The sequence below is a fragment of the Xyrauchen texanus genome, chromosome 26, assembly GCF_025860055.1.
Source record: "Xyrauchen texanus isolate HMW12.3.18 chromosome 26, RBS_HiC_50CHRs, whole genome shotgun sequence".
NCBI lineage: Eukaryota > Metazoa > Chordata > Actinopteri > Cypriniformes > Catostomidae > Xyrauchen > Xyrauchen texanus.
In genome coordinates this window covers 7,925,050-7,947,946 of record NC_068301.1, presented here as the reverse complement: position 1 = coordinate 7,947,946, position 22,897 = coordinate 7,925,050, and the positions used below count along the sequence as shown (strand labels likewise).

General features: G+C 38.4%; 1 protein-coding gene across 1 annotated transcript; it reads left to right on the top strand.

Annotated features, from left to right (window-relative positions):
* The first annotated feature begins 1,165 nt into the window (after positions 1-1,165).
* On the top strand, positions 1,166-22,891 carry LOC127619923 (zinc finger protein 687b-like). The gene is made up of 10 exons (XM_052092955.1): positions 1,166-1,237; positions 2,733-5,058; positions 11,505-11,806; positions 12,321-12,505; positions 12,699-12,875; positions 13,406-13,568; positions 14,026-14,361; positions 14,781-14,893; positions 15,015-15,117; positions 21,470-22,891. The coding sequence occupies exons 2-10, from the start codon at positions 2,754-2,756 to the stop codon at positions 22,055-22,057; spliced, it is 4,272 nt and encodes a 1,423-aa protein (XP_051948915.1). The 5' UTR covers positions 1,166-1,237; positions 2,733-2,753; the 3' UTR covers positions 22,058-22,891.
* The last annotated feature ends 6 nt before the right edge of the window (positions 22,892-22,897 follow it).

Below are 22,897 nucleotides of genomic sequence, written 5' to 3'. Positions count from 1 at the left end.
TGACTTCATGGTTTGACTTCATGGTTTGACTTCATGGTTTGACTTCATGGTTTGACTTCATGGTTTGACTTCATGGTTTGACTTCATGGTTTGACTTCATGGTTTGACTTCATGGTTTGACTTCATGGTTTGACTTCATGGTTTGACTTCATGGTTTGACTTCATGGTTTGTGCTCTGACATGCAGATAACTGTGGGACCTTATATAGACAGGTGTGTGCCTTTCCAAATCATGTCCAATCAACTGAATTTACCACAGGTGGACTCCAATCAAGTTGTAGAAACATCTCAAGGATGATCAGTGGAAACAGGATGCACCTGAGCTCAATTTTGAGTGTCATGGCAAAGGCTGTGAATACTTATGTACATGTGATTTCATTATTTTTTTTTTCTCTTCCTTTTCTTTTTTTATAAATTTGCAAAGATTTCAAACAAACTTCTTACGTTGTCATTATGGGGTATTGTTTGTAGAAATGTTTAGGAAAATAATTAATTTAATCCATTTTGGAATAAGGCTGTAATATAACAAAATGTGGAAAAAGTGTGAATACTTTCCGGATGCACTGTATCTATCTGTCCCAATGATTTTCACAAAGGAAATAACCCATGACTTACAAATATGATCAATAGCAGGCCTATTACTGTTCTATTTGTATGATGTAGATTAGTCTTATTTATTGTTGTTCAGTCTCTTGATTATTGATTCATTATAATGCATTTAATTCATGAGAATAATTCATGAGATGGCACATTTCTAAAGCATATAGGGGATGCTGTTCTTTAGGCGAGAAATTATTAGAAACAGACAAATACATTTCACATTTACATTCAACACATTTTAAGATTATTTTTTTAACGTTTTAACCCATCACCGAAAAAATAACGCTTTTGAGATTTTTGGGCTGCTAAAAAAAACGAAATCCCTCTAATCAAGGCCTAAACCAAATCAACCAAACGACAGTGAAATATGAGATCCTGGAAGGATGTAAATTCACAAAAGCAAAATCTCCATATAAATGCGATGGCAATGTTAAAAATGTACTTAAGTTAAATAAATAAAAAGATAAATATCACCAGATCAATGCATGAACATATAATTATAATCGAAGAAGACGCGAAATAATTTTCCTGCCCATGATTTTCAGCATTATCTTCCCAGACCTGCCCGTACTCGATCGATGACGGGAAGTTAAGGCGCTTCATCTGGAGCAAGGATAGTCGGGAATCACAATAAACAGGTAAACAAAATAATTGTCCGTGCATGAAAATGCACTATCCGAAAATAATACACGTGTATGCAAAAATGTATCCTCATAAAGACATAATGTGGTGTCCATTTGAGGTTATTTAAAAGCAGGTAAATGTTGGCATACACATGAGTGGCCTGCGCTTAAATGACCCTAGCGACGGGGCAGCACGGACCCCACCATCATGACAGAACAAACCTAAAAAGACATCTCAGATATCTATTTATCAACAAATTCGCTGTTTATTAATCATATAGCGAACAATAGCCGCATCCGAGAGACTAAATGTGACAGAAGCGCTTTAATGTTACGATTATGTCCTCATCTGTAGTTAGCCAGGTCAGCTGCAGCTTTTAGCCATTTACAGGCGTTTGTGTTTATCATTTATACTTAAACTATCGCTGCGTATCCGAAACGGGGATACTTAGTCAAGATTTTCATTTATTTACTTACTGTGTATTTAATTATTTTATTTGTTAATCTATGAGCGCATGATGTTCTCTTGTTGTTATAGCAGCGGTAGCATGCTGAACAGTGTTTGTTCCTTACTGTTAACTGTAAAATACGTGTTATTAGACAAGCACTGGATGTCTGGTCATTGTATCACCTGGTATATATATTTTAAATGTTTATTATGTGTAAAGATGTGTCTAAGGTTCACCCACCAATGCTAAGGTGATATTGAGCCAGTATGTGGCTGTTAGCCAAAGCTAACAATAGCCGTTCAGTGTCAGATAATGTGGCTTGATGTGAACCGTGTAAATTCGGTTACATATATATGTGTATGCTGTTGTCATTTAAATTGAGCTATTTTGTAGTTATACCTGTTATATAATAAAACAGCTGGATAAGTGTGGCTAAAATCAGTACATTTAATCTCAAATCGCCACCAGGTGTTTATGATTCAAAACTAATAGCCTGATTACTTTAATTGTCTTTTTGTTTTATGAAATAAAAACAAACAAACATTTTTATAAGTGCTGAAATCAACTTGATGAACAAACAGATGATCTGATATGACATTTGAACAACCATTAGTACATGACCCCCTACATTAAAGACCCCATGAAATCATATCTAGAGTTTTGTGGTTTTAAGTTAATGTCTGTTGGTTTTAATATTATCTATATGGCAGTGTAATCCTAAAAACTTTAAGCAGATGTATGTATTTCAAATGAGGGAAAACAGACCATCATCTTGGATTCAGGGGCATATCCAAAGTTTTAGTTGAATAAAATGTCTAGAATAAGCATGCCCTTTCCCCTTAAAACCACCTGCTACTGACTAGTAATTGAAAGCTGTGAAGCTAAAGCCATTAGCTATTTAAATAAAGGGATCAGCTCTTCTATATGTCCTGTCCCATTTTAATAGACAATATGTCACTAAAGAAAGTAACAACTTGTCAAGGCATTTAAAGAGGTCTTCAGTGCATCTTATTTCTTGGCACATCCTTTTTTTTCTTACCTTTCACTCTCATGTATTCTAGGATTGAGTCCACTGTCCCAGCATGGGGGACATGAAAACCCCCGATTTCGATGACCTGTTGGCAGCATTTGACATCCCTGACATTGATGCCAAAGAGGCTATCCAGTCAGCCCCGGATGAGGTGGAGGGGCATCAAGGAGCAGGGGGAGGGTCTCTCATAAAGTCTGGTGAGGGTTCGGTGGGGGGAAGTTCAGCCCTTAGATCCCCCAGCCCATCCTCAGATTCTCAGAGTGACCCTTTAATTGTTAGTGTGATTGTGAAGAACCGGGTTCATCCTGAGCCCTTTGATGATGGTGATGGCTCAGTACCAAAACCGCTCAATCATAATGGATTTGTGTCGTCAGGTGGGTCTGGTCATGTGTCTCAGGCCCGGTGCCAGCCTAATGGAGAGCAGTGGCCCATATGCAGCTCAAAGGTAAATTCAGAGACACAAGGATCTGTTCTTGGAAATTCCAGCACCAGCAAACAGGGAAGCAATATCTTTAATAAGCTGAAGCCCTTGATGACGCAAGGCACTGGAGACTCAGTTGGAAGGGCACGAAAAATGCAGCTTCTGCAACAGCAACAAATACAGCATGAGATGAACCTAGAAGGTGCGGATAAGGTCAAAGCTCCTGTTGTTCCTAGTGGGGCAAGTGGAGCAGCTTCTCCTTTCATTCCCCCACCTAAACAACTTCTTTCTACTCCCTCTACTGCTTCATCTTCCTCACCATCATCGTCCTCTCCCTCAGTTGGTTCCCGTGTTTCAGGGGCTGTGGCCTCATCTCCTCTTGCTACATCTCTAACAGAGCCCTTTAATGGAACCCCACGACTTTGTTCTTCGGCATTCAGTCACGTAGATTCAGATGAGGAGGATTCAGATCCTGATTCAGGAGGTTCACTGGTCATCCATGAAAGTCCAGACTCTCCCACCACTCAAAAACTGTCACGTAGGCTGAGGTCTCCTCCTGAAAGTTCACAATCTCCATCGCTCCCCCCTTCAACGTCCATATCCCCACGTGCTTACCCCAAACCTGGTGATGTTCCCCTAGCATCACCTGCCTCACTCCAGGCTCAACAGAACCGGCTCTCTGCACCAGTTCAGACAGGGACTGGAAAGAGTTTACCCCAAGAGGAGCGAAATCCAGAGCATGTGATTGAAGAACGAGACTCACCAGAAAGCCCAGAACCTGAGATGCCCAAGTCGTCCATGCTAACGTCAGCTGTCACCAAAAGATCTTGCAGTCCAGCAGTGGCTTCTTCTTCACCATCTGTTGACCTTCGAGAACCCAAGGATGAAGAAGAAGAGATGGAAGTAGATAAAGGGTCAACGGAGAATGGACAAGATGCGACCAATGTGGATGGTAAGGATAATGTGGAAAGGGATGGAGAGAAAATGGAGGTAGATCGAGCAGGCAACGTTGCACAGCCCATCATAGGGGACACCAGTGCATCACAAAACAGTGGAGGTAAAGCTGTAGCTGGTGGAAATGCTGCATCAAGGCCTCTTAAAGTGCGTATCAAGACCATTAAGACTTCAACGGGAGGCATTACTCGCACAGTTACTCGTGTAGCAGGCAAAGGAGGTGCTGCCAATGCAGGCAAAGGCACAGATGCAATTAAAGGTCAAACAGGAAGTCGGACTGCACCTGCCAAAGGAGCCAGAAAAAATGATTCCACTGCGGGTCAAGTGATAAAATGCTCAACCCTACCAGTCTCAACTCTAGAAGCCAGTAGTGCCATGCTAGCTGCAGCCAGCAAAGTTCAAAACAAAATGGCTGATAAGACCAAGGTCTCCGCCACTGCAGTTAGCATCACAAAAGCCACCACTTTACCAGTAACGCCAGCTGTTGGTGGAATAAGCGTTCGGCCTACAGTCGGTAAAATTGCCAACGGAGGTACCGCCAACGTTCATGTACCTTGTAAACCAGCCTCCATCGTCAACAGCACTGGTGCTGTTATTTCACGTAGCCAGTCTAGCCTGGTAGAGGCTTTCAACAAGATCCTAAATAGTAAGAACTTGCTGCCCAGCTACCGTCCAGATTTCTCAACTCTGCCACCCCCTGAATGGGGTCTACCTTTGCCTGCTGCTGGCTATCGCTGCTTGGAGTGCGGTGATGCTTTCGCTCTGGAACGCAGCCTGGCACGACACTATGACAGACGCTCTTTGAGAATAGAGGTAACATGTAATCACTGCGCAAAGCGTCTTGCATTCTTCAATAAATGCAGTCTGCTGCTGCATGCGCGGGAGCACAAGGAGAGGGGTCTCGTCATGCAGTGCTCACATCTGGTTATGAGACCAGTCACAGTAGAACAGATGATTGGACAACAAGACACTACTCCCATTGGTAAGTTATGTCAAATTGTTCTGCTACAGTTTTGTGTATATTTATACAGCATTTATCAACTTGATTTCTGTTGCCTAACAGTATTGCTATTGAGTGTTTCCGGAAGTAAAAATCTGTTTAATTTTTTTATAGGGGAATTGATTTTTAATGATAACTTGGAAACATTTAAAGACAGACTTGCAGTGATCTCTGAGGTTGGTAATCGATGGTATGCTACTGCTGAAGCCATCTGTCCAGAGAAAAGATCCAAAAATCAGAATTGTGGCAAATGCTAGCACAGGATCTAAGACATGTGGGTGAAACAACATCTGTGCCCTGTGCTTTCCTTGTCTTTTGTTTTCGGAAGACACTTTACACCTTCACAGATCTTAAGTGCAGGTTGTGTAGTAGGAGGGGGGTTGCAGGAGGTGTTGATGTTTGTGTGAAGTGAAGGTCAGAGCAGGTGTGGGGTGTGAGATTGGGCCTTTCAAACCTACAGTAGAACACATTCAGGTTGTCAGCCAGTTGTTGTCCACTACAGGGATGGGGGTAGGATTCATGTAATTCGTAAGTTATTTCATGCCACTCCACACTGATGCAGGGTCGTTAGCTAGTTTTTTCAGCTTCACAGAGTATCTTCTTTTAGCCACTCTGATTTCCTTATTCAGTGTGTTCCTGGCCTGATTGTAAATACTTTATCCCCAACTCTGTAAGCATCCTCTTTGGCCTGACGAAGCTGCCTGAGTTCTGTTGTAAACCATGGTTTGTCATTGTTGAACGTTAAATAAGTCCTAGTTGGAATGCATATATCCTCACAGAAACTGATAAATGATGTCACAGTATCTGTGAGCTTGTCCAGATCGGTGGCTGCAGCTTCAAAAAACTCCAGTCAGTGCAGTCAAAGCAGGCTTGTAGTTCCAGCTCTGCTTCATTGGTCCACTCTTTACAGTCTTTACTACAGGCTTAGCTGATTTTAGATTCTGTCTGTAGGTTGGAAGAAGAGAGTCCCAAAGCTGCGCTAGGGACAGAGCGATATGCATTCTTTATTATTGTGTAGCAGTGATCCAATATATTTCTGTCTCTGGTGGGGCATGTAATGTGCTCTTTGTATTTGGGCAGTTCATGTGTGAGGTTTGCTTTGTTAAAATTCCCAAGAATAATAATAACTGAGTCCAGGTATTTGTGTTCCGTGTCTGTGATTTGATCAGCCAGCTGTTACAGCACTGCATTTACGCACGCTAAGCCCCTCAAATAACAATAAATATAACGTTTTGAAATAATAATAAACAAATAAATATATATATATATATATATATATTAGGGCTGTCAATTGTTTTTTATTTAATTAATTAATCGTGATTATTCGTATATACAAATATTTGCTGAGAAAGCCCCTCATATAACAAATAATTCAATACATAATGATGAAATAATTATACATAGTTATCTTTAAATATTAAAAAATTATATACAATAAAAAAATATTCAGATAATTAAAATGCATTACATTCTTGTAGCAGAAGAGTTAATCATTGATAAAACAATATAAAAGTTGCTTTAGAATAAAATGTATTGTTTATTTGCATATTATTGATCATAAGTCAATCATTAGCCTACAGTTCAGTAGGATTCCCATCTATGTTGGCCATATTTAAGCATATGCCTTCAGATCAAAAGATTTTTAAGATCATAAGAAACATTTCAGTCAAGTGTTTCAAAAGTTTTGACAGGTAGTGTATGTGTGTGTATGTGTGTATATATATATATATATATATATATATACACTCCCCTAAAGTATTATTAGGAACACCATACTAATACTGTGTTTGACCCCCTTTCGCCTTCAGAACTGCCTTAATTCTATGTGGCATTGATTCAACAAGGTGCTGAAAGCATTCTTTAGAAATGTTACCCCATATTGATAGGATAGCATCTTGCAGTTGATGGAGATTTGTGGGAAGCACATCCAGGGCACGAAGCTCCCGTTCCACCACATCCCAAAGATGCTCTATTGGGGTGAGATCTGCTGACTGTGGGGGCCATTTTAGTACAGTGAACTCATTGTCATGTTCAAGAAACCAATTTGAAATGATTCGAGCTTTGTGACATGGTGCATTATCCTGCTGGAATTAGCCATCAGAGGATGGTTACCCAGTGGGGTCGTCTGCTGTTGTAGCCCATCCGCCTCAAGGTTGTGCGTGTTGTGGCTTCACAAATGCTTTGCTGCATACCTCGGTTGTAACGAGTGGTTATTTCAGTCAAAGTTGCTCTTCTATCAGCTTGAATCAGTCGGCCCATTCTCCTCTGACCTCTAGCATCAACAAGGCATTTTCAGCCCACAGGACTGCCGCGATACTGGATGTTTTTCCCTTTTCACACCATTCTTTGTAAACCCTAGAAATGGTTGTGCGTGAAAATCCCAGTAACTGAGCAGATTGTGAAATACTCAGACCGGCCCGTCTGGAACCAACAACCATGCCACGCTCAAAATTGCTTAAATCACCTTTCTTTCCCATTCTGACATTCAGTTTGGAGTTCAGGAGATTGTCTTGACCAGGACCACACCCCTAAATGCATTGAAGCATCTGCCATGTGATTGGTTGATTAGATAATTGCATTAATGAGAAATTGAACAGGTGTTCCTAATAATCCTTTAGGTGAGTGTATATATAATTAAAAAGAAAATCTTAAGTCTTTCTTTACTGTAACTATATGGCCCAGACACAAAGACTACAAGAGTGCAAATCGAATGAAATCCCAGATGTAGTTTATTGTGCTACTCCAATCCCAATCTATAATAATCAGGAAGAAATGTTTTTGGTAAATAAAACAGGACTTTTCATTATAAAGAAGCCCAAAAAAAAAACATGGGACTTCTGTTTTGAAATGTCTGCATTCCCAGTTGGGAATTTGCTGATTCGCTATGAAAAATGTGACTTGAATGCTAACCTGAGCTCCTCAGTTCAACGAGCTCTTGTCAGGTGATTCATTATAAAGACCCAGTTCAAAAGAGTAATTTGTTCACGAATTGGACATCACGACTCACGCTGTTATCATTGTTGTGCTCATATCATCATCGAAAAGGGTAAAAAGTGGCGCGTAACACATTGGCGCTCGAAATATTTATTCAATAACTCACAAGATGATGTCTGACGAAACCACATTTGAAAGCACACATTGACTGTCACCAATGGCAACTAGATTATAAATTATTGTTGCAATAGTTGATTTTTGGTTGCATTTGTAACCATTTTAGTCACAATCTGGAGCCCTGTTGTGGCAGAGGATTTAAGCGTTGATAAGACAATACAAAAAGTGGCTTTAGTATCCATTGTATTGTTTATTTGCATATTATTGATCATAAGTCAATCATTAGCCTACAGTTCACAGCAATCCATTTTGCAATTGGAATTTGTCATTCTGTCCGAGATATAATATAAGGGCTTTTCTAAGAAAGAGTCAATGTACACCTGTGTCAGATGGACGCTTTTTTGGAACATCTCACTTTGATTGCGTCGTGTTATAAACATACTATTTTTAGGTTCCTGTGTCAAGTTAAACATAGTTTAATAGTTAGAAAAACACATCATGAGATCCCTAGTTCGAATTTGCACTCCATCAAGCTGTGTTTTGAACACAAGAATGCTTCCTCGTGTAGGGGGCCTATGTAGCTCAGCGAGTATAGACGCTGACTACCACCCCTGCAGTCCTGAGTTCAAATCCAGGGCATGCTGAGTGATTCCAGCCAGGTCTCCTAAGCAACCAAATTGGCCCGGTTGCTAGGGAGGGTAGAGTTACATGCGTGGATGCCACGGAGAATAGCATGAAGCCTCCACACACGCTATGTCTCTGCGGTAACACGCTCAACAAGCCACATGATAAGATGTGCAGATTGACGGCCTCAAACATGGAGGCAACTGAAATTCATCCTCCGCCACCCAGATTGAGGCGAGTCACTATGCCACACACGAGGACTTAGAACACATTGGGAATTGGGCATTCCAATTTGGGGAGAAAAAACGAAAGAATGCTTCCTCGAGTTGTCCTGTCTGCTGATAGGTTGGTTTGTTCTCTGTATAAACAGCACGTTGACTATAACAGCTGAATTGTTCAGGAACCTTCCTTTTATTACGAATTAAAAAAGATTTTAACACGTTATTTTTTATATAATTAATCGCACTGAATTAATGCATTAAATCAACAGCCCTAATCTGATTATTTTGTAATAAACAAAATATATTACTCAAAATCAATAGTTTTATTATCATTGCAATGCTTCATGGGATTGTAGTTAGTTCTCTCATTAAAGACGTTAAGTACACATCTTGTAGGGATGGGACTTGGGATGGGAACGAGTACCCGAGTACTTGGAAGTGACAGCAATGATCGATATTGAAAATGCTTGATGTCCGGGAAGAGATGGCACTCACTCTAAATGAATCACAGCTGAATGTAACAGAACACAGGGTCTTCAAAACAATTTTCAACTTCAAAAGCATGATGAATATGGCGTCACGGAAACCACAGTTTGAAGATACACGGTTCAGCTTATCCGCACTTACTAAGCTTATTACTGTAACCTGAAAGAATAACAGATACGCACGTTCTGAGCATTGTTTAAATTAATTGACCAGGGAGTCTTCACGTAATGACAAAATATTATGCATTATATTTTATATACATTACATTATACATTATATATGGAAGAAAGTTCTATGGGTTTGGATAAAGATACAGGTGACGGAATGATGACAGAATAATTATAAGCAGTCTTACAGATTCACCTATCGATTTAATATGCATCTATACCAGTTAGTGTTACTGCAGCAAAAACATTTTAGTTTGGTTGATGATTTGTATTTAAAAAAAAACTTGTGATCGAAGTTGATGCGGGGCACCCTGATATCTTTTTACCTTGTCAGTGCTGTTTAATCTCAGGGCTGTCTACAGTTTGAGAGGTTCGACTTCCTCCATATAGAGTTTTTTACTGGAACGTTCATTGTACAATTCAAATGGCTCACACAAGTTTTGTGTGAGCCACCGGAAACAGCAATATCGACTTAATCACGCAAGATTTGCTCTGCGCTGTCCCAGAGCTCAGGTTCAATCTCTGGAGCACGCTGATGTGTGCTGAGGTGGTTCATGCAAAACCATGCCTCATTGATGCAAGTGCCGATAAGAGCGAGACGTGAGATTAATACAGTTAACTTTGCTTCAGCTGTGGCCACCTGTCAAAGAGGCTAGTAAAGGTGACCGAGTTACCCGCCACTGCCGATTTCTACCCGCATTTGGCAGGTTGGCAGGTGTTAATGTCAAGCCCTGCTTGTAATGTGTATCTATCAAAGATGAGATCCATGCACTGCACTTTCATTAAACAATGTTTCATTAAATAAATCCAGTCTTTTAATATACTTTCTTTACAGTCAGTTGTTGATCAAAAAGTAGTAAAAAAAAAAAAAAAACATTCATCTTAATCACACATAGCATGGATACGGTAAAGAACCAAGAAGCTCCTCTTTTGTTCGCTGAACCTGAACACTGTGAGACGCTCGTTGAACTCTTAAACTTACAAATGACTGTAAACTTAATGTAAATACTTGTAAATTGTACACTATTTATAATAGTGAAAGCTCATATCACTATTATATATACAATTCATGACATAATATAAATGGATAGAATGTAGAATTTTTGTGTGTGACTGATGACAAACAAATAATACCAAAAATAAATCCACTTTACATACTTTTTCACAACATGATCTGTTGAGTTCTGTTGCTTAACATGCAACTGATCAGCCTGAATGTAGCCAACTATTTTTAAAGGTTTGTTTGTGATCTTTTCTTTTAGAGAAAGGTATGATAAACTCTTTATTATTTGAACTTTGAGCATTTATATTGTGTATTAAAGAACTATATTCTGATGAGAAATTGCAGTATAATGTGGCTTTTGGTCAAACATTTTTCTAAAAAAAGGTTTGTCATACTTTGTCATTTAAGTGTTGTTATAATGAATCAGGATTATATTAATCATGAGCCTTATATTTTACATCGAACTGAATTGTGAGATAACCACATTGTCCCATACCTACAGTCTTGTATCTTGGTCTTTTTGTCTGATTTGTCCAAATCTTGTGATTCACATCATAGCTGGTTGGTTTGGTTCATGGCTTGGAACTCTTATGAAGTCTTCTGTGAATCTTTTTGGAAACACTTTCGGAACTAGGCTGTTGAAAATGTGAGCGGCACTTTTCACACTAAGGCATAGCTTAAAGGGATAGTACACCCTTAAATGAAAATTCTGTCATCATTTACTCACCCTCATGTTGTTCTAAACCTGTATGACATTCTTTCTTCCATGAACACAGGAGATATTTAGCAGAATTTCCAGTCTCATTGATCATTCACTTTCTTTGCAGATACAGAACTATCCTTTTAATAGAATTTCAAATATTTTCATTCCTTTAGGTATGCTCTCTCCCTCGTTGTCCTCTCCACCTCTGTCATCCTCCATCACTACACAAGGGACAACTGCTGTACCGTCCACTTCTAGTCCACCAAAAGGCTCCTCCTCTCCAGGCACGGCTTCCTCTCAGCCAAACCCTGCACGCCGTGGGCCCCAAAGTCCTCAGGCTCTAATGCCTCTACCCTGCAAGAAAGGCGAGGTCCTCCATTACAACAACTTCAAGTGTCCTGAATGCCAAACCCAGTTTATAAGCAAGACTGAATTAGTGACCCATTTCCAGCAAATCAGAGCCACTCCTAACTCGGTATGTTGCAAAAACATAATAGAAGTGTAATAGATAACCATAATGTTACAGTAATTGGGGGGTAATATTTTTGTATTACTAAAAAATAAAATGTATAATCTTTGGGTAAATATAATAACTAATACTTTTTGTTATCATGTATAATAATTACTTAAATAAAATAAGTGAATATGAAACTACAAATTATACATTTTTAATTATGTTAAACAACTAGATAACTTTATCAAGGTGACACAAAAAATCAGCTGGATTCACACAGACTATTTTGAATGCATCACTGAAAACCATAGACTGTTAAAAAAATTCGATATGACTTGTTAATTGTCACATAACAATGGTTTTAGGAATAAATTAGGCCTACCCATAATTTCGCTCTGCTCATATTTCATAAATGAGGCCCAATATTCATAATGTAGAAATTTAAATAAGATAGAAAATTGCTTTATTTACTAACTTCTTTGTTGCCCCCTGTCTCTACCTTTACTTCCCTTCTCTCTATCCCTCTCTATGTCAGACTTGTACGCTTTGCTCCCCCCCCATGATGCTGCCTAACTGGTGCAGTGTGTCGGCCCATCAGCGGATCCATAAGCATCGAGCTCCACATGTGTGCCCAGAGTGTGGTGGCACTGCCCGCCAAGCCACCTTTCAAACCCATCTTGAAGAGGCCTGCCTGCACTTTGCCAGGCGCATCGGCTACAGGTTCCTGAGCATCAATGCAATTTCCTTTCAGTATTATGTAATACCACATGCAGTTTCACCAACACAATATTCCTGTAACCTTATTCTTTAAGGATAAACTGGCATTTATTAGATTTCCTGCAAGGAAATAAAAAAGTTATAGTACAAGAATACTTCCCATGCTTACATACTCAAGTGACTTTCTTTATCACAGATGCTCCAGTTGTCAGGTTGTGTTTGGAGGTCTGAATTCTATCAAGTCTCACATTCAGACAGCACATTGTGAGGTGTTCCATAAGTGCCCCAATTGCCCGATGGCTTTCAAATCTGCCCAGAGTGCCCAGGGGCACATCACCTCCCAGCATCCCACCCTCGCAGCTGCACAGGCCAAGTAGGTTGACTAGTCACACACCCATGGATAATCTAGTTTTTAATTTTTGTATTATTATTATATGTTCCAGTTTAGTTTTCGTTAGTTTTCAATCTATGACTGTTAGTTTTAGTTGGGTTTTAAATCTTTTGTGGTTTCAGTTTTGTTCATCAATGTAGTTTTGATTTTAGGGCTGCCAAAGTTAACACATTTATTGAAATAATTACAATACGTTTTCCAGTCTTAAGTTTTTCATGTTTAATGAATGCATGTTGTAAAGGCTGCAAATTGTATAATATATTGTTTCAAAACTAATTTTTTTTTTTAGTTAAATTGGTTTGTTACATTTTTCCAGTTATTTTAGTATTTGCAGTATTTCAGTGTTTTATTTTAGTTAATAATTTAAAATGTTTTTGTTAATTCTAATATTGCTGCACTCATGTCTGTTTGTGCACAGTGTCATGGATTGAAATATATTGATAAAAAATAGAATATGTTGTCGTCAAGATGGTGAAATTCCTGAAAGACCTCTTTATATTTTTGCTCCATAGGATGATCCACAAGTGTGTCATGTGTGACACTGTGTTTACCCAGAAGCCTTTGCTGTACATGCATTTTGACACTCACTTGGCTAAACAGAAAGTGCATGTGTTCAAATGTCCGGACTGCACCAAACTTTATGCCCAAAAAGGATCCATGATGGAACACATAAAGGTATGTATGTATTATTAAACTGTGTGAAATGCATTTTAAAGGGATAGTTCACCCAAACATTTTAATTGAATGGTGGCAAACATTCTTTTGTGCTCCAAGGAGAAAGTCAAACCGGTTTGGAACAGCTTGAGAGTTAATGAATGATGACAGAATTTTCCTTTTTAGGTGAACTACCCTTTGAAGAACATTAACTTTGTTAAAGCTATATTGAATAAACTGTTATTTTGTGAATGTTATTTAGCCTTTTGTGTTACCCATTCTTTGAACTTACCCTAAAGAATGCAGCATCAACAAAAGCATACAGTCAAACTTTGGGTTTGGCCTTTACAAGGTGACTTCTCTTTGTCTCAAGCTCAAACCAATTACAACCACCACCTTTGTTTGAATTGTCAAATTACATGTCATTCATATTCATGGTCACCTTAAACTGAACCTGTATTTCAATATTTCCTATTAGACTGCTCATAGAGGCCTGTCAGTCAAAGCAGAAACCCCGCCCACCTCATCTCCTGCCTCCACCCCTGCCAGCAACTCCACCACTAAACCCAAACCAGCAGAAAACAATTCAGATGATTTAAGCCAGGGACATGGTGAGGAAGAGGAGGGGGAAGAGGAGGAAGGAAAACAGGAAGGGGAAGAGAAGGAAGAGGAAGAAGATGAGGAAGAAAATGAAGAGGAAGAGCTGCCTAGCTCTCCAGAGAGTGAGAGTATGGAGTGGAGGTGCAGGGAGTGTAAGAAACGCTTTGCCGAGAAAGAGGATTACATCGGCCACATGAAGAATGAGCATGGCACGGTTGGTACTCTTAAACAGCAATCACAAGAAAGGGCAGAATTTGAAGAATATCTTTGTTTACTACACAACTCTCTTAATTCTGATTGGTCAGTTATGGCATTGTGCGGTCAAATATGTTTGTATAATTAATGCTATGATGCATAATTGACTGTTGTCCAAAAATAAAATCATGTAAAATTAGCCATGTAATAGGAAAATATATATAGCCATCCTGTCATTATACAATTTATATAAAATATATCCTTTATCTACAGTACAGTATATTAATAATATATAAAAAAATATATAATATTTATTCATTTAAAAATTATTTTTGTTATTATATATTTAAAAAAAAAAATTTTAATCTATGAGTTTATGGTTTGTAATTAATATTTTTTTGAGCTGATAATGTTCTTCTGCTTTTTTTTTTTTTTTAGGTAATTAAGAAGTTCCCATGCAGATTGTGTGAGCGTTCATTCAGTTCTGCCAACAGCCTGCGTCGACATGTTCGTGTAATACACGAGGGTGTAAAGAGAGTCTTTCACTGCCCGTGAGTAACATATTCATCAACAGAACCCAAACATTTTATCAATCTTGCCTTTACTTTCCAAAGATGACTGCAATTGTTTAGTTTTACCTTGTCTATCTATTTATTATGTTCCATTCCTCAGGCACTGTTCAGAGGGAAAGCGAACGTTCAGTAGTCGTCTGATTTTGGAGAAGCACATTCGGGTCAGACATGGCATCAGAACTCGGCAGCCATCAGAAAGACAGGTCAGTTTGGATTCTCTACCTCTTTAGTACATATACATATTATAATTATTTAGATGCACCTATATATATATATATATATATATATATATATATATATATATATATATATATATATATATATGTATATATATGTGCATCTAAAAAAATTATAAAATATATATATATCATGGAAAAGTTGATGATTACGGCTTAAAGCTCATGGAAATCAAAAGTCCAGTATCTAGAATTTATAATACAGAAATGATAACCTTCTGAATAGTATGTTAATTTATGCACTCAATACTTGGTCGGGGCTCCTTTTGCACGAATTACTGCATCAATGCGGCGTGGCATGTAGGCAATCAGCCTGGAATGGAAGCCCAGGTTGCTTTTGATAGTGGCCTTCAACTCGTCTGTATTGTTGTGTGTGGTGTCTTTCATTTTCCTCTTGACAATAACCCAAAAATTCTCTATTGGGTTCAGGTCAGGCGAGTTGGCTGGCCAATCAAGCACAGTAATACCATGGTCAGCAAACCAGTTACTAGTAGTTTTGGCAATGTGAGCAGGTACCAAGTCCTTTCGACTTGAGAAAACACAGTGGACCAACACCAGCAGATGACATGGCACCCCAAATCATCACTGACTGTGGAAAGTTCACACTGGACTTTTGTGCCTCTCCACTCTTCCTCCCGACTCTGGGACCTTGATTACCAAATTAAATGCAAAATTTACTTTCCTCTGAAAAGAGGACTTTGGACCACTGAGCAATAATTATTTGCAGTAATTTGTGCAAAAGTAGCCCCGACCAAGTATTGAGAGCCTAAATTAACATACTTGTCAGAAGGTTGACATTTCTGTATTATACATTTTTATTCTAATATGTTGAGTTGATTTTCATGAGCTGTAAGCCATAATCATCAAGATTACAACAAAAAAGGCTTGACATTTTTCACTTTATGTGTAATGAATCTAGAATATATGAATGTTCCACTTTTTGAATGAAATTACAGAAAAAATTTTTTTAGATTCACCTGTGTGTGTGTGTATGTGTATGTGCACATACACACATATATATACACTCACCTAAAGGATTATTAGGAACACCATACTAATACTGTGTTTGACCCCCTTTCGCCTTCAGAACTGCCTTAATTCTACGTGGCATTGATTCAACAAGGTGCTGAAAGCATTCTTTAGAAATGTTGGCCCATATTGATAGGATAGCATCTTGCAGTTGATGGAGATTTGTGGGATCCACATCCAGGGCACGAAGCTCCCGTTCCACCACATCCCAAAGATGCTCTATTGGGTTGAGACCTGGTGACTGTGGGGGCCATTTTAGTACAGTGAACTCATTGTCATGTTCAAGAAACCAATTTGAAATGATTCGAGCTTTGTGACATGGTGCATTATCCTGCTGGAAGTAGCCATCAGAGAATGGGTACATGGTGGCCATAAAGGGATGGACATGGTCAGAAACAATGCTCAGGTAGGCCGTGGCATTTAAACAATGCCCAATTGGCACTAAGGGGCCTAAAGTGTGCCAAGAAAACATCCCCCACACCATTACACCACCACCACCAGCCTGCACAGTGGTAACAAGGCATGATGGATCCATGTTCTCATTCTGTTTACGTCAAATTCTGACTCTACCATCTGAATGTCTCAACAGAAATCGAGACTCATCAGACCAGGCAACATTTTTCCAGTCTTCAACTGTCCAATTTTGGTGAGCTCTTGCAAATTGTAGCCTCTTTTTCCTATTTGTAGTGGAGATGAGTGGTACCCGGTGGGGTCTTCTGCTGTTGTAGCCCATCCGCCTCAAGGTTGTGCGTGTTGTGGCTTCACAAATGCTTTGCTGCATACCTCGGTTGTAACAAGTGGTTATTTCAGGCAAAGTTGCTCTTCTATCAGCTTGAATCAGTCGGTCCATTCTCCTCTGACCTCCAGCATCAACAAGGCATTTTCGCCCACAGGACTGCCGCATACTGGATGTTTTTCCCTTTTCACACCATTCTTTGTAAACCCTAGAAATGGTTGTGCGTGAAAATCCCAGTAACTGAGCAGATTGTGAAATACTCAGATCAGCCCGTCTGGCACCAACAACCATGCCACGCTCAAAATTGCTTAAATCACCTTTCTTTCCCATTCTGACATTCAGTTTGGAGTTCAGGAGATTGTCTTGACCAGGACCACACCCCTAAATGCATTGAAGCAACTGCCATGTGATTGGTTGCTTAGATAATTGCATTAATGAGAAATTGAACAGGTGTTCCTAATAATCCTTTTGGTGAGTGTATATATATATATATATATATATATATATATATATACATATATATATATAGATTATATATATAGATATATATATATATAGATATATATAGATATATATATAATACATATACAAAACAACCCTTCAGCAGGCAGCACAACAAAAACATGTGTTATGTTCTTGCTTTCAAAACACTTGATGGAGCGCAAATTTGAAGTATGGGATCCATGGGATTAGTTTGACACGTACCACCTACCTAAGGATTGTTGCAGACCATGTACACCCCTTCATGGCAACGATATTCCCTGATGGCAGTGGCCTCTTTCAGCAGGATAAAATGGCCTGCCACACTGCAAAAATTGTTCAGGAATGGTTTGAGGAACATGACAAAGAGTTCAAGGTGTTGACTTGGCATCAAAATTCCTTAGATCTCAATCTGATTAAGCATCTATGGGATTTGCTGGACCAACAAGTCCGATCCATGGAGGCCCCACCTCGCAACTTACAGGACTTAAAGGATCTGCTGCAAACGTCTTTGTGCTAGATACCACAGGACACCTTTAGAGGTCTTGTGGAGTCCATGCCTTGATGGATCAGAGCTGTTTTGGCAGCATGAAGGGAGACCTTCACTATATTAGGCAGGTGGTTTTAATGTTGTGGCTGATCGGTGTGTGTACAAGTTAATTTCACACTACGCGACCAAAAAAAATCTGTTATTAGCCACTGCCAAGTAAATATTAACATTTTACTTGCCAGTGATAGAGTTGTGTAGTGTCGAAGCACCGAGGCCCTTTTACTGAATAAAAAGCAGTTTAAGCTGGATTCAGCCTTGTCTTTCCCTGCATGCTGTCTCATGAGCACACAGGAAAAAGCACTTGTGTCTCATTCAGTTGAACTCCGAGCATCTCAGGGAAACGCATCGTGGATGTCAGAAGAGCAGCTCTCTTGATAGAATGTGAAGATGAACCTCTTCTCAAGCGCTCTGATGTGCACGCTGTCTACAGAGGTTTGCGCCAAACTCCCGTGAAAATATTATAATAATATTGTAATAATATAAACAAGGGATAAACGTATTAATTTGGTTTCACTAATGGTCATGTAATGGCAAATGTCCGTGGTCATTGTGGGTTTATTCACGCAGTGCTAATAATACAGAGTGAGAGAGAGGAGATGCCCTGCTCTATTTCTGTGGAGATGATAAAATGCAAGAAACAGAATCTCAAAGTCTTCCGTAAAGAGAAATAAGGGCTTGTGAGTTAATCAGAGAGCCTTAAAATAATGTGTGAAAGTGAAGAATTTAAGGCAGAAATATTTTACTATTGTTTATTATAATACAATAGCTATACAGGTTGGCTGGGTTGCAAAAGAAATCCAAAGCATTGAAAAAGTTCAATGGATCAAAAGTAAATCGGACAAATAAGAGAGATATATTTGAGTTATTTAGACATATTTTGATGATTAAAATATTATTTAAAATGTTATACTTTTATATTTGACTGTCATTCATATGATTTTGAAGCCTGAAATATACCCTTATTTTATTATTTGACCCAAGTTAAATTTGTATAAATGACTTTGTTGTGTGCATGAAGCACACAGTGAGTTTGTATGGTAATTAATCGTGATATTCGTGAAACACTTAAAACAGACAATTAATCATCATAGTCCTAAAACAGGAAATTAATCATCATAATCGTAATTATTTGTTTGAAAATTAATTGTCAGACAAATTTCACAATCGTGAACCCTAATTTTCATTATTATGTTCCTACCTTGTGAATTGTTTTGTTATGAAAATTAATTGTCAGACAAATTTCACAATCGTGAACCCTAATTTTCATTATTATGTTCCTACCTTGTGAATTGTTTTGTTAATATGTATGAAATTTCAAAAAATGAAATAATGTAATTTTTTTTACAGCTTAACAAAAAATAGAAACATTTTGACAGATGAAACATAAATGCAATAAATACACTATTAAATGCCTTTTTTATGTGGTTAGGGTATTTTATGCAAGAAGTGCTTACCATTGTAGACTTTAACATAGTACAGAAAGCTACAAATAATAATTTGTATATTGTTTTCCTCTGAAAAAAATCTAAAAATCCTTAAAAGCATGATGCATTTGTTTTTAGTTTTTTCAGATAATGTTTTTTACAGTTAAGTATATATATATATATATATATATATATATATATATATATATATATATATATTTTATTTTTTTTTTATTATTTTTTATTATTTTTTTTTTTACTTTTATTTACTTGTTTATAGTTAAAACAAGTGAAGGTTACAACCTTTTTCAGCTGTATTTACACATTATAGCCTTAAACATCAAAGTGAACATAACATGTAAAAACAATTCTGAACAATTCTGAAAAAATGATTTGGTAAAATACCTGTTTTGGTTAAGTGATCAGCCCCCTAAGAGTAAGGCTGCTCGATTATGGCAAAAATCATAATCATGATTATTTTGGTCAGTATTGAGATCACGATTATGTAACACGATTACTCATGGACTTTGGAAACATCATGCATTTATTGAACTTTTTTAAAAAAAATTGTCTTTTTAACAGTGGATTCCTTGAACTTGAAATGTAAACTGTGCTGGTTATGGGATGAGGCTATTTTTATATGATCATTATTTTATGGTACATATTGAAGTCAAATAAAGGAAAGCCATCATTAACAGCAGGGGTGCTTCTCACACTTCTGTTGAATGAGGTCTACTTTTTCTTCATGTTAATGCAGCAAGATCTACCATGTACAGGCTATACATTATCACACTACTAAAATTTCAGTAGTCGGTAGTGAAATATGACGATTCTCAATACCAGCTTCAAAACCACAACAAATAATAACATTAATATGTTAATTATGAAAGAATGGTTTGAAGTCTAGTACACAGTCAGTAATAAAATAACAATAAAAAACAGCAATGAATAGATACAGATTAAAAATAATAGAACAAAAAATACAAATTTAGAAAATGTTTTAAAGCTACTAAAGTTACCAAGTCAAGAGCAGTGATATATAGCAGTCTATCCCTCTGAGTACCGTACAGAGCATTATTAAGAACTGGAAAGAGAATGACTGTGCCAAGAGGATATTGATCAGGGAAGCTATCAAGTTTATCACTTTGAAGGATTTACTTTAAAATTGATCGGTCTGTGCATGTGACAGCAATCTCCCAAGCTTTACACAAAGCTGGCCTGAATGGCAGGGTGGCAAGGAAGCAGAGCAGACCACCCAGAACATACCATACCTACTGTGAAGCTTGGCGGTGGCAATTTTAGGTTGTGGAAGTGTTTTCTTCAGGGAGAACTGGGCAGTTGGTCAGGATTGAAGGGAAAATCGATGCTGCCATGTACACCCAAATTCTTGAGGAATTGTCCCGCTGCTTGACCACTGAAAATGGGCAGGTGTTTCACCTTTCAGCATGACATTGACCCTAAAAACACGCTAAAAAAATTAGCATGGTGGCTTAAGGATAGGAAGGTCAAAGTCCTTGAGTAGCCAAGTCATAGCCCTGACCTAAATTTAGTAGAAAACTGGTGGATGGACTTAAAAGAGAGCAGTCCATCACCTCTCATCCCACAATTTGACTGAACTCGAACCATTCTGCAAGGAAGAATGGGCAAATATTCCCAAATTTAGGTTCGTGAAGCTAGTGGAGACATATCTAAACTGACTGATGGCCGTCATCAAAGCAAAATGTAGCACTATGAAGTATTAAATCCAGGGGTATGATCACTTTTCAAACCCTGTTATTCTAGTCTTTTTGAAACTGTTGACTATTTTTTATATTAATTATAAATTTTTATTTTTTTTAATGGGTTTTGATTTTAGGCTGTAAGACAAAAAAGTGACTATTCCAAAGTGGTATGATGATTTTCTGTGGGCACGGTGTATAAAATAAATATATATATATATATATATATATATATATATATATATATATATATATATATATATATATGTGTGTGTGTGTGTGTGTGTGTTATTTGAATGTAATCTTGACAAACAGTTTTGGAAATTTTGCTTCTTCCCCATTCAAGGAAATTTGACTGATTTTCATTATTTTCCTTTCTCAGAGCGGTCCAAACACCAGAAAGCGTTCACTTCCAGGTGAGGGGGCGGGCAGTTCATCTGAGCTTGACAACGAGGGCGGAGCTCCCTCTGTTGGGGGCGGAACCGATGCTGACGAAATTGCAGGAGAGGACTCATCTGGTCCGGCGAAGAGAACTCGAGCATCTGAGAACCGACTGGTCGAGCAAGAGGAGGATGATGGCACATTCCGCTGCACACCCTGTGGCTTCACCACCCAGGATTGGGAGGAGTTCCAGCGCCACATTCCCGTCCACTGTGATGCGGAAAACGCATCACAACAGTGCCTGCAGTGTGGAGCCTGCTTCGCCTCGGCTGGCTCCCTCAGCCGCCACAAATTCATCACACACCACTTACGCCAAGGACAGCATGACAATCGTGGCGGGAATGCATCTCCTAGTGCGTCGCCACAGGACGGCTCGCCCTCTTCACCTAAAGTGGGCGAGGAGGGGGAGGGAGGTGTCAGCTGCAGAGTGTGCAGTCGACGCTACGACAAAGCCTCGGACCTTAACACGCACTTCCGAACACATGGCATGGCCTTTATCACAGCACACAGGACCGACAAACCCTTGTAGAGAGACAAAGACAGGAAAAATGGCAAAGACATTGGAAACAGGACAAGGCTTTGGACCATCTAATGCAAAGAATTTAAGATTTAAGGGATGGTTCACCCAGAAATGGAAATTTTGTCATCATTTACTCGGCCTCATGTTGTTCAAAACCTGTTTGACCACTTGAGATGTTTTGCAAAATGACCGCCTCAGTCACCATTTACTTTTACTGTATGGAATAAAGATGCAGAAACACTTCCATTTCATTCCATGGAAGAAAGTAATTCATACAGGGTTGGAACAATACAAGGATGAGTAAATGATGACAGAATTTTCATTCTTGGGTGAACTCACTCTTTAATAAATACAATTTGAAATATTTGACCTGTCTTTATGATTGTAATGTTAATAAGATTCTCATTTGTCTTCCGAAAAATACAAAGTTAATTTTCCCCCCTTTCTCCATTCACGCACTCTTTCCGAAATCCATCTGCCATTATTTCCACCTTAATATTTCCACGTCAAATTGTATCTCAGACAGGGTTTGTGCCGTTCAGCATCTGCTGGTTTTTGTTTAGCTGAGCTCGAATCCGCAAAAGCATTACCGCAAAAAGCAAGGTGCTAATGAAGGTTTTTCTTTTTTTTTTTTTACAAATAAAAATTAAAACACTGAATTTAAATGTAACTATATTGTACAGACATTGTAGTACTGATATTTATTTATACAAAGCATTCATCAGTCTTTTGATAATCATTGATAACTAAAACAAAAAAACTGTGTTTGAAAAAATTTGTTTGTGCAAGGAGATATGATATTTGCAGTCAGACGAATTGAAAAGTTTAAATAGTCAATATATAAGCAAA

Excerpts from the sequence above, each read along its gene's own strand:
- LOC127619923 (XM_052092955.1), top strand. The coding sequence starts at position 2,754 with ATGGGGGACATGAAAACCCCCGATTTCGATGACCTGTTGGCAGCATTT. Across the intron at positions 12,506-12,698 it reads GCCAGGCGCATCGGCTACAG|ATGCTCCAGTTGTCAGGTTG; the intron begins GTTCCTGAGCAT and ends TCTTTATCACAG. Across the intron at positions 12,876-13,405 it reads CTCGCAGCTGCACAGGCCAA|GATGATCCACAAGTGTGTCA; the intron begins GTAGGTTGACTA and ends TTTGCTCCATAG.